At 37.7% G+C, this 13,101-nt stretch overlaps 1 protein-coding gene across 1 annotated transcript; it reads left to right on the forward strand.

The window, feature by feature from the left end:
- Positions 1 to 912: 912 nt before the first annotated feature.
- LOC114742009 (TMV resistance protein N-like) lies at positions 913 to 9,562 on the forward strand. The gene is made up of 6 exons (XM_028930253.1): positions 913 to 1,412; positions 2,099 to 3,230; positions 3,342 to 3,650; positions 4,313 to 5,576; positions 7,767 to 8,004; positions 9,433 to 9,562. The coding sequence occupies exons 1-6, from the start codon at positions 913 to 915 to the stop codon at positions 9,560 to 9,562; spliced, it is 3,573 nt and encodes a 1,190-aa protein (XP_028786086.1).
- The last annotated feature ends 3,539 nt before the right edge of the window (positions 9,563 to 13,101 follow it).

The following is a 13,101-nucleotide window of genomic DNA, read 5'->3' on the forward strand; positions in this document are numbered from 1 at the left end:
ATATTCTTATATTATTACTCTTTTTTGAATGGTTATTTGTTCAGTTTTATATTTTTCAAACCAAAACCAATGTTTTAAAAACTAGATTGGAAGTCGAATTAAAAAAGTTAGTAGACCATAGTTTAAACGATTAAATCGTTTGGTCGGATCAATAACATAATAATTAAATAAAAATAATATTATATATATAATGGTATATGGCTAAAAAATATAATATCAAAGTGTCAAAAATACAAAAACATGTCAAATTATTAAGATATTAAGTAATAAATTAATGTTATGTAATGTTTGATAAAAAAATAAAATTAAATACAGACCTACCTACTGGGAAGGCAAAAGATAATGTAAACTTTGTTGTGACAATTTGACAACACGATACTGCAGTGAAATTAATTTTATAATCAAATAAAAGGGACACGTGGCGAGGGAATGAAACTCTGCCAAAAAGTAACCCTACTTGCTCTCTTCTCCCGTTGCATTTCAGGTGGCCATCTTGGACTCTGCGTTTTTGAAGCCGCCTCGCATGGTTTCTCCATTTTGCTGATATCTAGAGCTTAAAGATGGATTTGGGACTGTGATTAAAGGTAGATCTTCTGATTTGTTATTAGTAGTAAGATTTCCTATAACTTGAATGGGTCTTTCTCACCTTCTCTCAACTTTTTTTTCTTCATCCCCTTCTTCTCACAGGCTCATTTTTCCAGCCGTCCGGTTTTATTACACTTGAACAGTTTCTGGTTAAACTCTGGTTTTCGGTTCAAACACCGGTTCTGACCGGCTTAAAACGGCCCAACTACATAGACGTTCCATCCACGTGAAACGAGCCGTCAAACATATCGGTCGACGGTCAGACCGGTCCAACCGTCCGTTGAGACGAGTCCCAACTCTCTTTTGCATATCAAAGCAAAGTAATATATGGCTTCAGGGTCATCCCCTGCTCCATCTTCTCGATCTCCAAAGAAAAATGATGTTTTTATAAGTTTTAGAGGTGAGGACATCCGCGGAACTTTCACCAGCCATCTTTGCGATGCTCTTCGCAGAAACGGAATAGAAACATTCATCGACAACCGAGTTGACGACGGAATTGAGAAAGGAGATGAGGTATGGCCCTCTCTTGAGAAAGCCATTGAAGATTCAACTATGTCCCTTGTGATCTTCTCAGAAAACTATGCATCTTCCACGTGGTGCTTGGAGGAGCTTACAAAAATATTAGAGTGCTACAAAAATCAAGGTCACCGTGTTATGCCAGTGTTCTATAGAGTAGATCCTTCACGTGTGAGGAAGCAGTCTAGGAGTTACAAGAAAGCATTTGAAGAACATGAGCACGAGAGAAACATCGATATACAACAACTGCAAAAGTGGAGGGAGGCTCTCGCTGAAGCTGCTGGTATATGTGGTTTCCCCATCACCAATAGGTAACTACATGCTTATGATCTTTCTCTTACCATGTTCTTCCATGATGCATGGGGCGAAATTAAATCAATCTTTGAGCATCTCATGGGAGTCGATAATCATAATGAGAGTATAAGATCTCATATACATACACTTTGCTTGGCCAGTCCACTAGGCCCATCAACTTTATTGCTACAATATTTTTCTTCTGCTTCCCCGTCTCACTATGGTCATTATGATGCATTCATAGCCGTTAAATTAAGCTGAAATTTTATATTAGTACTCTCTCTCTCTTTCTTACCTTTTATAATAGGCAATTACCCAGATTAGGTTGAGGATGGGTAAAAAGTATAACCTTCTTGTCAAAAATGCCCTCATTATGGAAGAAAAATAGTGTGAAAAATAGAATGTGTGGGAATTAAATGCAATAATATGAGAAATATGAGTAATTAAATAGGGTAAAATAAAAAATTGATAAACAAAATTTGAGCAACCTCTAAATACTTCTTATAAAAACATGACATACTTCATAATTATTTCTTATAATAAAGAACGAAGGAGTAATGTTTCTCAAGAAAACTATTAATAAGAACACATTTTCAAAATTGACAAATCTTCGAAGTTGCATTTCATTAGGGATAGTTGAAAATTTTGAATAGATAACGCGATATTAAATTTGGTGCATCTTTACTCTTTCAATGGTGTGCAGATCTAATGAAGCCGACAAAATTAAAGAAATAGTGGAAAGTGTTAAAAAAAAGTTGGGCAAGCGGTATCCAAATGAAGATAACGGAGAAGACTTGGTTGCAATTGAAGAGAGAATGAAAGATGTAGAATCACTGTTGGACACGGAGTCCAACGATGTCCGAATAATTTGCATTTGGGGGATGGATGGCTTGGGCAAAACAACTCTTGCAAGAGCATTATATAACAAGCGGCATTTCGATCACGAAGGGTCTTACTTTGTGGAAAAAGTGGGAGAAAAGTCAAAGAATCGTGGAATAGAGGCTGTGAAGAAAGATCTTATTTCGGCATTATTAGGGGATAAAAATCCTCACACTAGCTCTTACGACATGACAAGACTTAGACGAAAAGAGGTTTTCATTGTTTTCGATGATGTCGATAATTATGATCAAGTACACAATTTGGTTGGAAGACGCGATTGGTTTAAACCAGGGAGTAAAATCTTAATAACAACTGGAGATAAACAAGTCCTTGGTACTAAAGTAGATCGTGATGCTATATATGAACTGAAGGGTTTGGATTCTAATGGGGCTTTTAAACTCTTCTCTTCACATGCCTTTGGAAAAGACTGCCCTATCCCTGACCCAAATCTAGAAAGGTTGGCAAAGAAAGTGACTAGGTATGCAAATGGAAATCCATTGGCCCTAAAAGTTTTAGGTTCCTCCTTGCCTTATGAGAACGATCAAGAAGTTTGGGAAAGCCTGTTAGAAAAGCTTCAAAAATTACCTGATCAACGAATTAACGAAGTTCTACAAATAAGTCTTGAAGGACTTGATGCTGGAGAGAGAGAGAGTTTCCTGGATATCGCATGTCTTTTAACTGGTGATAATGATGTTGAGGGATGTCTTTTAACTGATGGTGTTGAGGCGGTAAAAGATTTGTTAAAAGCACGACGTGGTTATTCAATCTGTTCTGAATTGAAAAGACTTAGAGAGGCAGCTCTTTTACAAGTTGATAAATTTGGGAGAATATCAATGCACGATCTGCTAAGAGAAATGGGTCGACAGGTTGTTCGTGATGGGTCACCAAGGAATCTTAGAAAGCGCAGTCGATTATGGGATCCTAAAGAAATATCTGAAATATTGGGGGCAAAAAAGGTAAGAGCAAAATTTTGTCATATTTTTTATATAAAATTTTTTTGAATTCAGTATTCCTATTTAATTTGCATAATATTTTTATTACTAAAATTATTTTTGTCCATTTGTTAGAGAAGTAAAGCCATTGAAGGTGTAAGACTGAACCTTTCAAAAGTTGGAGAGATGCGCTTAAGTCCTGGAGCCTTTCTTTCAATGCCCAACGTAAAGATTCTTAATTTTTATTCTTGTTGCAAAGTCGATGGTGGAGATGAAGTCAAAATAGAAATCCCTGATGGATTAGACTTTTTGCCAGAAGGACTCATAAAATTGCGTTGGATGGCATACCCTTGTGAGTCCTTGCCAGCAACATTCAAGGCTGAAAATCTTGTTCAATTTGAAATGCCCCACAGCAGTTTGACAAGACTTTGGGATGGAGTGCAGGTGAATTTTATATTTTGTCCTTTGTAAATATTGTTAATACATCAGTTAGAAAATCTTTATTAAGTACTCTCTCCTTAGTCCTTTTTATAAGGTCCAGATAAAATCTCTTACAAATTGATAACCCATTCTAAATAAATGCCTTCGTCTTTTACCCTCTCACTAAGCTCCATGATCTTTACTTGTAAAGATTACTATCTTTGTTGAACTATAAGCATCAAATCTTTGAAGCTTTTTTTTTTTAATAAGTTATAATTTGGATTTACCTAATCATTAAATACATCATTTTTATTTTTACTTTTAATTAATTATATATCTTTCTAATTCTTTTTTTTTTAATTCTCTCATATCTCTTCTTCTACATATTTTTTCTCTCACTTATCCTCTTCATAAACAAACGTGTTTTAAGAAAATAAGTTACATTTTCTTTTATTACTTATTATTTATAACTAATTTTATTCAAGTTATGTGATTTAGTTATTTGATATCTTCAATCGAAGGGAGTATTGATTAAGATTATGAAAAGTTGTAAAATTTGTTCACAATAGCTAATTTCAACAAATTTTCTCACCAAAACAGGCAGCGAAACCTTATAAAAAGGAATAGATGAGTAATTTAATTTGGTTTTGGCCACCAATCTTACCATGTAATTTATGTTTTTACAGAATCTTCCGAACTTAATCAAAATTACGCTCGCTCAATCAGAAGACTTGATTGAACTCCCAGATTTTTCCAAGGCCACACGTCTTGAACTTGTTAATCTCAATCTGTGTTCAAAATTGCAAAGTGTTCATCCATCTATTTTATCTCGCCACAGCCTGCGTGGTTTATGGCTACGCCTCTGCAAGTCCCTTACCAGCCTTACAAGCGATACCCATCTCCGATCTCTCATTCGGCTCGATGCAGGTGGTTGCTCAAGTCTGGAGGAATTTTCAGTGACCTCAGAAAATGATGAGTTCTATTTAGACCTTTCAGGAACTGCCATCAGTGGTGCGTTGCGCTCATCAAGTGGGCATCGCAGCAAAATTCGTTCATTGTCTCTAAGCATTTGCAGAAATGTGACAAGTGTTCACAAATTGATTAAGCTGCGTGACCTTCGACGTCTTGAAGCTGGACGGTGTAATGGGCTAGCATCACGTCTCCTGTCCAACTGTGATAAGATGCGTGCTTTGGAAGTTCTATGGCTTCCGGATTGCAATGAATTATCTGAACTTCCTAATGAAATCAGGTCGCTGTCATCATTAGTTGAGTTAAATCTCTCAGGGAGTCATTTACAGACCTTGCCTCTAAGCATCAAACATCTTCCACGCCTGACAAGTCTTGACCTGTCTGGATGTAAAAATCTTTGTTGTCTATTAGAGCTCCCTCCCTCTATCTTGACATTGAATGCCGCTAACTGCACATCCCTTGAGACCATACAATATTCACCTTTGACAAACGAAGGTGAAGAAGGAAAAGAGAAGGCATATCCGTGCTTTATATTCACAAATTGCAAGAAGCTGAATCGACGGGCAATCAAAGCTGCTGAGGCAAGAGTGCTACTTGAGATAAATAAGGCCATTTATGACTTTGCTAGATTGGAATATCCAGGAGAAAGACTTCCAAAGTGGTTCGTGTTTAAGAGTACTAAAGAGGATCCCATGACTGTGAATCTCTCTTCGATTCCACGATCTTGGGATGGGAGATTGTTTTTTGGCGCCGTCGTTTCTGAATTACCACAGTGGACAGAAATTGAGGTCCGATGGTTTGTTGATAGTCAATATGCTTGCAGGGTTGACGATAGCTCGTTTTTGGTGACGTCGTCAGATCATGTTTTTCTTTGGTATCGTCCAGATTCATTACGACAACTAAAAAGGAAGATTGAATCAAAGGAAAGAGATGCTCAAAGCAAGACTTATCGTCCACGTGTTGAAATTAAGTTCAGACTCCGTAAGCCGGGTGGCAAAATGATAACAGAAGCAAAGATCAAAGAGTGTGGGGTATGCCCCATAGCTGAATGTCAAGATTACATTAAAAAAATTCAATCTAAAGAAAAAGCATGCTCTCAAGTTGAATGATGTGCCCGCCACTTCAACTTGATACATATATGGCTCCCATTCACTTCAAAAAGGTATGGTACTGTAGTTTTAGTGGTAGTGGTAGATGTGATTTCTGTTCCTAGTACCTCTTTTTGGTTTGTACCTACTAATTACAGCCTCCTTATGTTTGCAGTGGCACACATGCACTCGTTGCATTATATTTCAACCAATGCACTTCGAGCTTGTTTTCAAGCGACCATCGTCTTCCTCCTCGTCATCAGTCGGCCGTTGACTTCGCCATCAACTGCAGATCTACAATGGTTGCTCCTTTCACAAAGAAGCTGCCTCAAGTTGGATGATCTGCCCACTTCTATTGGATCTTGAAGAATTTCATCAGCTGAATTCAACTGAGCGATTCCCTCTAATTCCTTGTTACCAAATGGGCCATAAGGTGATGATTTCTTTACTTCTAATATTTCATAACTACAGAAAATTAATTCTGCATCAGACTAAGGGGGGAAAAAATCGAAGTCATAATATAATTGATGAAAATTGGCTTGCCTTTAAAACCCGTGATCATATTTGTCGTTCCAATTGTGTACATATTCAAATCCAAGAAACGCAACTTTACAGGCAATTCATGTGGAATAAAATTTATTAATCTTGAAATACACGAAAATCCTTAAAAGAGAAACAGTGATAAGAATATTTTTTTATTTTTTTAATTCATTCTTTATGGTAAAAAGACCGGATTTTATCATCGTTAGGTCCATTTGGGATAAACGGCCTTTTGTTATCCCGAGAGAAATTTATCATTAAAAAGTTAAATCAAACTCTGGACCTACGTCCATATCGTCAAATCTCGGGTTAATGGTGAGATTTCTTCTCCCGAATTATAAGGCTTGCTATAGATTCTCTATGTACTCTGCTAGGTTTCTATTAAATGAGTTCCATATAATTTCAGGACGAGTTTTGGGTGTCACTTGGAGTACAAATGTTAATGATATGAATATGAGAAAGTTTTGGGTCATTTTTCACCGGTATATATGTCTGCCATGATTTAATGTGTGGCCAGCTTCCTGCAAACAATGAAGTAGAAAAAGCAGCTTAATGATCCCGTACTTTTGTGTTTTGTCGAAACATCGAAACTTTGATTTTTAGCACTAGCTGGTGAAATATGTTCACAATTCTCAGCCATCTTTGTTTCCTCACAGCTTGATACGATGTTGGGATGCTACATTGGGTTATGAAATCCACAGAATTACAGCCGGGCTTTGAGCTCTCGCATTGGGGGTGTCTAATATTTGATTCTTCAATTTGTATTTCAACCATTATTACTTTGTTGGTTTTGAAATTGGAGTACTCTCTGGCTATGTTTTATGTGAAAACCTTTCTCGCTGGTTGCTTCTGTTTTAGGTCAGATCGTAGTAGTTGGAGTGGGTATCTACTGAAAGACAGGAAATTAATTAACTGAGCAAAATTACTAATGAAGGGCATATTCCTTGTCTATGACATGGTATTAAGGTCTTTATGACCAACTACTAATTGGTCACTTGTTTGATCACTGCCAACTCCCATTCTTTTGAGCCATGTTAAATATGGAGGGCATATTCCTTGTCCATGATTCCTCTCCTCGTTTTGGTTATTGCTAGATATGTAAAACACGCGCATTTAAATTTTAACATCTTTCCCTGCGTTACAAAATTTTCAAACTGATGCCTGCTTTCTGTATTATATTTTGCAGAAGTCTCTTCCTATATTCTGTGAATGAACCATATGTGAAAAAATGGCTGATGAAATGGATCTAAGTTTATGCTGAGTCCTCATACGCATGCAGCCAGTGCCTTGACTGGGGCAGTACCAATCTGTAGAGGTGTGTCCTTGGATTTTATTTCTACATTTCTTTGGAGACAATTTGTATATCCCTTGCTAAGCATGTGAATGAAATCTTATATTTCGTTGGTTTCAATTTCATTCACTGATTCTGTTCATTTGTTCTGTGCTTATTTTTGACAGATCGCTTGCTGGATAAGCAGAGTAGAAGGGCTCATTGTTCAATGAATCAGCAATGCTTATAGTGCAGTCTTCTCATATTGTTTAGATGTTCTTTCTGTACAACCAAAAGAAGGTTTCTTCCCTGATGCTGCACATGTCACAGCTGGAGGCTTTTCAGAAACTGATCTGCTTGTTCAAGTTAAGAGCAAGTCATCACGGAAGATAATTTGCAGCACCATTGCTAATTCAGGTGTGCTATTTGCATACTCCATTCATGTGAAGCCTAATCTATTTGGACTGAGGAGGCTTGAAGTTGGCAAAAGTACATGGAGTGCTAGGGACAGGCAACTCCCTGGTAGACTACCATTTGCTCATTCTATGATTTTCACTCAAGATTCCTCTTGGTGGAGGCGTGTCCGAAGGATATATGTAAACTGGCACAAGCCTTTCCTTTCAAATTGTCTTTGTGAACCTCCAATTGTATTTTTTTGGGGCAAAATATGGTGACTCATTGCATTTCTTTGATAGGTGATTTCTTATTGATGCTTGCCCCATAGTCCAAATTAGTATATTTGTTTGTACTATAAACTTCTAATTTCGTTTTCAAGTAATCATGCTGGCATGTGGTTATCAAAAGTGAAAGGACAATCTGAGCCATTATCTCTGTATGTGTGGGGTTTGTTCATAGATTAGGAGCAAGATGAGATGTTACCTCCTACACGAACCTCCCATGATAAGAATTTTTACCCGTTCTGATGGGCAGTGGCTGGCAACTGTGGTTTGCTTTGGAGATGTATACGTATTGTAATCTTGAAATACTAGGGTTAATTACTTTGTCCTTTAAATATCTTATTTGGTGAATTTGCCTTTTGAATCTCTTCTCCATAGGTCGGTCCTTGTGGTCACACCATTCCAATTGGCTTGGTCGTCTCTTTCTTAGGAAAGAGAGCAAAAGGAACATATAGGATGCACATGCATGTCGGTCCATATCGTTTTCTAATTTTTTTTTCCTTTTTGTCCTTCCGGGATATGAAATTATTTGCACTTGAGTTCCCTGAGATTCGTATACTGCTTTGGTAATTTACAATGTTAATTCTTTTTTACAGGCAACACTGGTTAATTAACGTACTTATAGTTACAACTTCCTAAAATCGAGTGCATGCGTTAAATGTAGAGGCCAAGCAATTGAGGGAATGATCATCAAGGCATAGATTTGTTACGGCGAATATCTTTGCAATTCCCTGATATTCACTTTTGCTTGAAAAATTTAGCTAAGAAATTAAGAGTACCAGTTGGGGGTAAGAGTACGTATAATGATGGAAAGATGTTTCAAGACATAAAATTAGTTAAAATTATTTTATTGGTATGTATAAATTAGATAATTTTATATTAGGAGAACAATGGTTGTTTTCCACCCCAAACAAGGCTGAGACCACTGTTCACATAATGTGAACAATTGATTAATATTTATTTTGGTTTATAAAAATGAGTGAAGTGAGAATGAGAATCTGAATAATTATAAGAATGAAAATATAAATATTTTTATCAAAAAATAATTGTGTTTGATATGTTATAAAAAATTGCTATTATCAAAAAATAAAGAGAATCACAACGGCACAAAATATATATATATATATATATATATGGACACATACAAATTTTACATTGCTTTCCCGATATCGATCATAGATACTAATTAAACTTTATATAACGTTCAAGAATGTGAAAATTAAAATGATGTAATTATCTGTCATGATTCTGCCAAATATTAGTGGGATCCAAAGAGGACACGTGGCTTACGATCACCCAATAAGTATGGTGCCTTTGCATGATGCTGTTAGCAGTAACCGCATGGAATCTCAACAATATGAAAGCAGCGTTATATATGCGGAGGAGGGTTAGTGAGAAGGGAATCCTCTCTCTGTAACTTCCGTCTCTTTCCCTCCCCTCTGTATCTTTTTTTTTTTTTTGGATAAAAGCTGAATACAATCCAATCAGAGTACAACAATATTAAAGCCTAAATAGCTAACCAAGACTGAAAAAGCAAAAAACAACTTTCATCATCTTTCATCCTCCTGCAAAACACAAGGAGGGGGTTGGTCAAAAGATTTGTAGCTTCCTTCCATCTCATGTGCGGCTCTTGATAAGTGATCTGCAGTAGATAACTCCTCCCGGTCTCTGTGGCTTATTAACACTTGCCAATCCCTACAAAGCAGCATCCGAGTTTCCTCCACTACATCATGATACGGGTGATTATGGTCACATCCTCGGATGATCAAATTGAGTGCCTCCATACAATCCGACAACAAATGAATTCTCCTAAAGCCCTTGGTCCAACTGAGGTAAAGTCCCTGAGTTATACCGATAAGTTCCGCAATAGTGGGTGGGACTCTTGAGAGTTTACAGCTGAAACTCACAATCCAATTTCCATCTCTATTCTTGATCACCCCTCCACATCCACTATTCCTGTTGTTGAGGACTGATCCATCTACCCCCACAACAATAAATCCTTCGGGTGTCCTCTGATAAGCTAGACCCTTTAAATATCTATTATTCAATTTATCACATTTTCTGTTAAGACCAAAATCCGAGCAGGCTCTAAAGAAACTTGCTTGGGCATTGTTGTGCTCATAGTTTCCTTCCTCTCCAAATAGTTTCCGGCATCTAGATGTCCATATGTCCCAACATACATAGCCAAACAAACTGCTCCATCGGACTTTGCGAGTGAAAGCCATTCCAGCTTCCTTTTGTAGGTTCCATTCTAGCCATTGTGTACCCTGCAAAGAAAAGAATTCTACCCATAGGGAGGGCAGTAATACTGATCGCCATCTTTCCCTTGCATTTGTACTGTCTCGAAGCAGGTGCATAGCATCTTCCTCTTCCTCACAACCAAATGGGCAAGCTGTTGATCAATCCCTAATTCCTCTCTTGTTCCTCAATTGGCCTATGTGTAATCTGTCATAATAGAACAACCACATGAAAGACTTGATCTTTTCAGGTATTCTCCAGCTCCATAGCTGCTTCTATATGCTATCCTCCCTCCTTTGAGTACCTGCACAAAGAAACAAATATGCAGATTTAACAGAAAAACGGCCATCGGAGGCCGGTCTCCACAAGTGTTTATCCTCTCCTCTCTCCTCTCGGGGTGGATGCACATGAGTGATACAATCAACGATGTTAGGTGGAAACCAGGTTCTCATCTTCTCCTTGTTCCACTCTCCATCCTTAGTTACATAATCGGTGACCCTTTCAGTACTATCAATCAACCCTTCATTTCTTGGTATTATTTCAATCAAAGGAATGTTCATTTCAGACCATTTGTCAAACCAAAAGGATGATTTCCTTCCATTTCCTATCTTCATTGCCAAGCCAGTAGTAAAACGATTCCATACTTTGCATATGCTTCTCCGTGTAAGGGATGAGTTCTTTCTTTTGTTGACACGCGGTATCTCATCCTCACCACATTTATACTTCGCTTTGATGACTTGCACCCATAAATCATCAGGTCTACATACCATATTCTAGCACAATTTCATAATAAGAGCCTCATTTTGCTTGCGTAGGTCTTTCATACCTAAACCACCACTTCTCTTATCCTTGGTTAGTTCATCCCAAGAAACGAGGTGCATTCTCCTCTCTTCTTCATTGCCCCCCCAAAGAAAATTCCTACTCTTTTTCTCAATCTCACTTATTAGTTTTTTGGGTAGGAGCATTGTTTGCATATGATAGGACGGTAGTGTTGCCATCACCGATTTAACTAGTACTGCTCTCCCTGAAATATTAAGATATTTCCTCTTCCACCCCGCTAATCTGCTATTTGTTTTCTCCAAAATGGGAGTAAATAATCTATAGGAAGCTCTTTTGTGGATGAGAGGGATGCCCAGGTATTTTCCTATATCTCCCGTCATTCCCACTCTCATTTTTTGGCTCAGAGAGATAGCCCTCGAGAAGTGAACATTTCTTGAGAAGCAAATCTTCATTTTTCCTTTGTTCATTTTCTGTCTAGATGCTCCACAAAAAATGTCAAGACATTTCATCATCACATCAATTTGTAGCTCCGAAGCTTCACCAAATAGGATTAGATCATCAGCAAAAAATAGGTGGGATAAAGGAGGCCCTCTCCTACTGAGCTTCACCGGTTTCCATTCACCTTCTCTTATCGAGTCTATGATTAAGTGGTTGAGCCGCTCCATACAAAGGGTAAAAATATAAGGGGATATTGGGTCCCCTTGTCGAATCCCTCGAGTACCCTTAAATTGTTGCGTGGGAGCTCCATTCCATAGAACTTTATAAGAAGGACTTGTAATGCAAGCCATAATAATATTACAGATCGAAGCTAGTAAGCCCACAGCTACTAAGGTATCATTGATAAACCCCCACTCCAGTCTGTCATATGCTTTTTCTAGATCAACCTTCACCGCTAGCCAACCCCTCGAACCTCTTTTCTTTTTCATTGAATGAATAACTTCCTGGGCTATGATAATATTATCGCTACTCTGTCTTCCACTTATGAAGCTACATTGATGGCTATGATGATTTTGTAGCTCACATTACACAAAGAAATGGGGCGGAAGTCCTTTAGCATCTTTGGCTGATTGCTCTTGGGAATTAAAACCAAATTTGTGTCGTTTATGGTTGACACTCTAGCCGGTTCTTGTATCATTTCTAAGACCATTCTGCAAACTGAAGGCCCCACAACATTCCAATATTGGTGATAGAAAAAAGCTTGTATACCATCTAGGCCTGGAGCCTTAAAAGCACCCATTTTGAATATAGCTTCTCTAATTTCTTCATTACTAACTTCAGCTGCCAACTCTTGGAAGTCTTGGTTCTCAATACCTGGAAATTGGCATAGAGTTTGAAAACCATTCCCACTTATGGGCTCCGATTTAAATAGACTTTTATAGAAATCCAGTGCCATTGTTTTGAGTTCATTCTGATCGTAAATCCATTCCCCCTCACTGTTCTTTAACCCATCAACTCTATTTTGTCTTCTGTACATATTTGCTTGAGCATGGAAGAAGCTTGTATTCTGATCACCCCATTTTAGCCAATTATTCCTGGAGTTTTAGAACCACATTAGCTCCTCTTGGGCCAAAATTTTATTATACTCATTCCAAAGTTCTTGCTCTGACTGCCAAAGGCATTGAGAATCCCTTCTGCCTCTTTCTCTTCCTATTTTTTCAATCCTATTTAGCAGATTAGTTCTTCTAGCTTTGTAGTTTCCTATTCGCTTTTTATTCCACAAAGTAGCTTCATGCCTGAATGAATTGATCTACTCAGCCCAATTTCCAGTAGACCAACACTTTTGAATAATATCCACAAAATCACTCTCTAAAATCCATGCTGCTTGGCATCTAAAAGGTGGAGCTATTTTCCCCCTGCTCTGTTCAAGTTCACTTTTTAGTAGTAAGGCTCTGTGGTCTGAGCCAAACTTGTTC

Source organism: Neltuma alba, unplaced genomic scaffold (assembly GCF_004799145.2).
Source record: "Neltuma alba isolate B1F8T4 unplaced genomic scaffold, ASM479914v2 tig00003610_pilon, whole genome shotgun sequence".
Classification (NCBI taxonomy): domain Eukaryota; kingdom Viridiplantae; phylum Streptophyta; class Magnoliopsida; order Fabales; family Fabaceae; genus Neltuma; species Neltuma alba.

What these genes read in the sequence shown, in the direction of transcription:
- LOC114742009 (XM_028930253.1), top strand. Translation starts at nt 913, where the DNA reads ATGGCTTCAGGGTCATCCCCTGCTCCATCTTCTCGATCTCCAAAGAAA. An exon ending in AAATATTGGGGGCAAAAAAG is followed by an intron (nt 3,231 to 3,341) that starts GTAAGAGCAAAA and finishes TCCATTTGTTAG; the next exon opens with AGAAGTAAAGCCATTGAAGG. An exon ending in TGAAATTAAGTTCAGACTCC is followed by an intron (nt 5,577 to 7,766) that starts GTAAGCCGGGTG and finishes CATATTGTTTAG; the next exon opens with ATGTTCTTTCTGTACAACCA.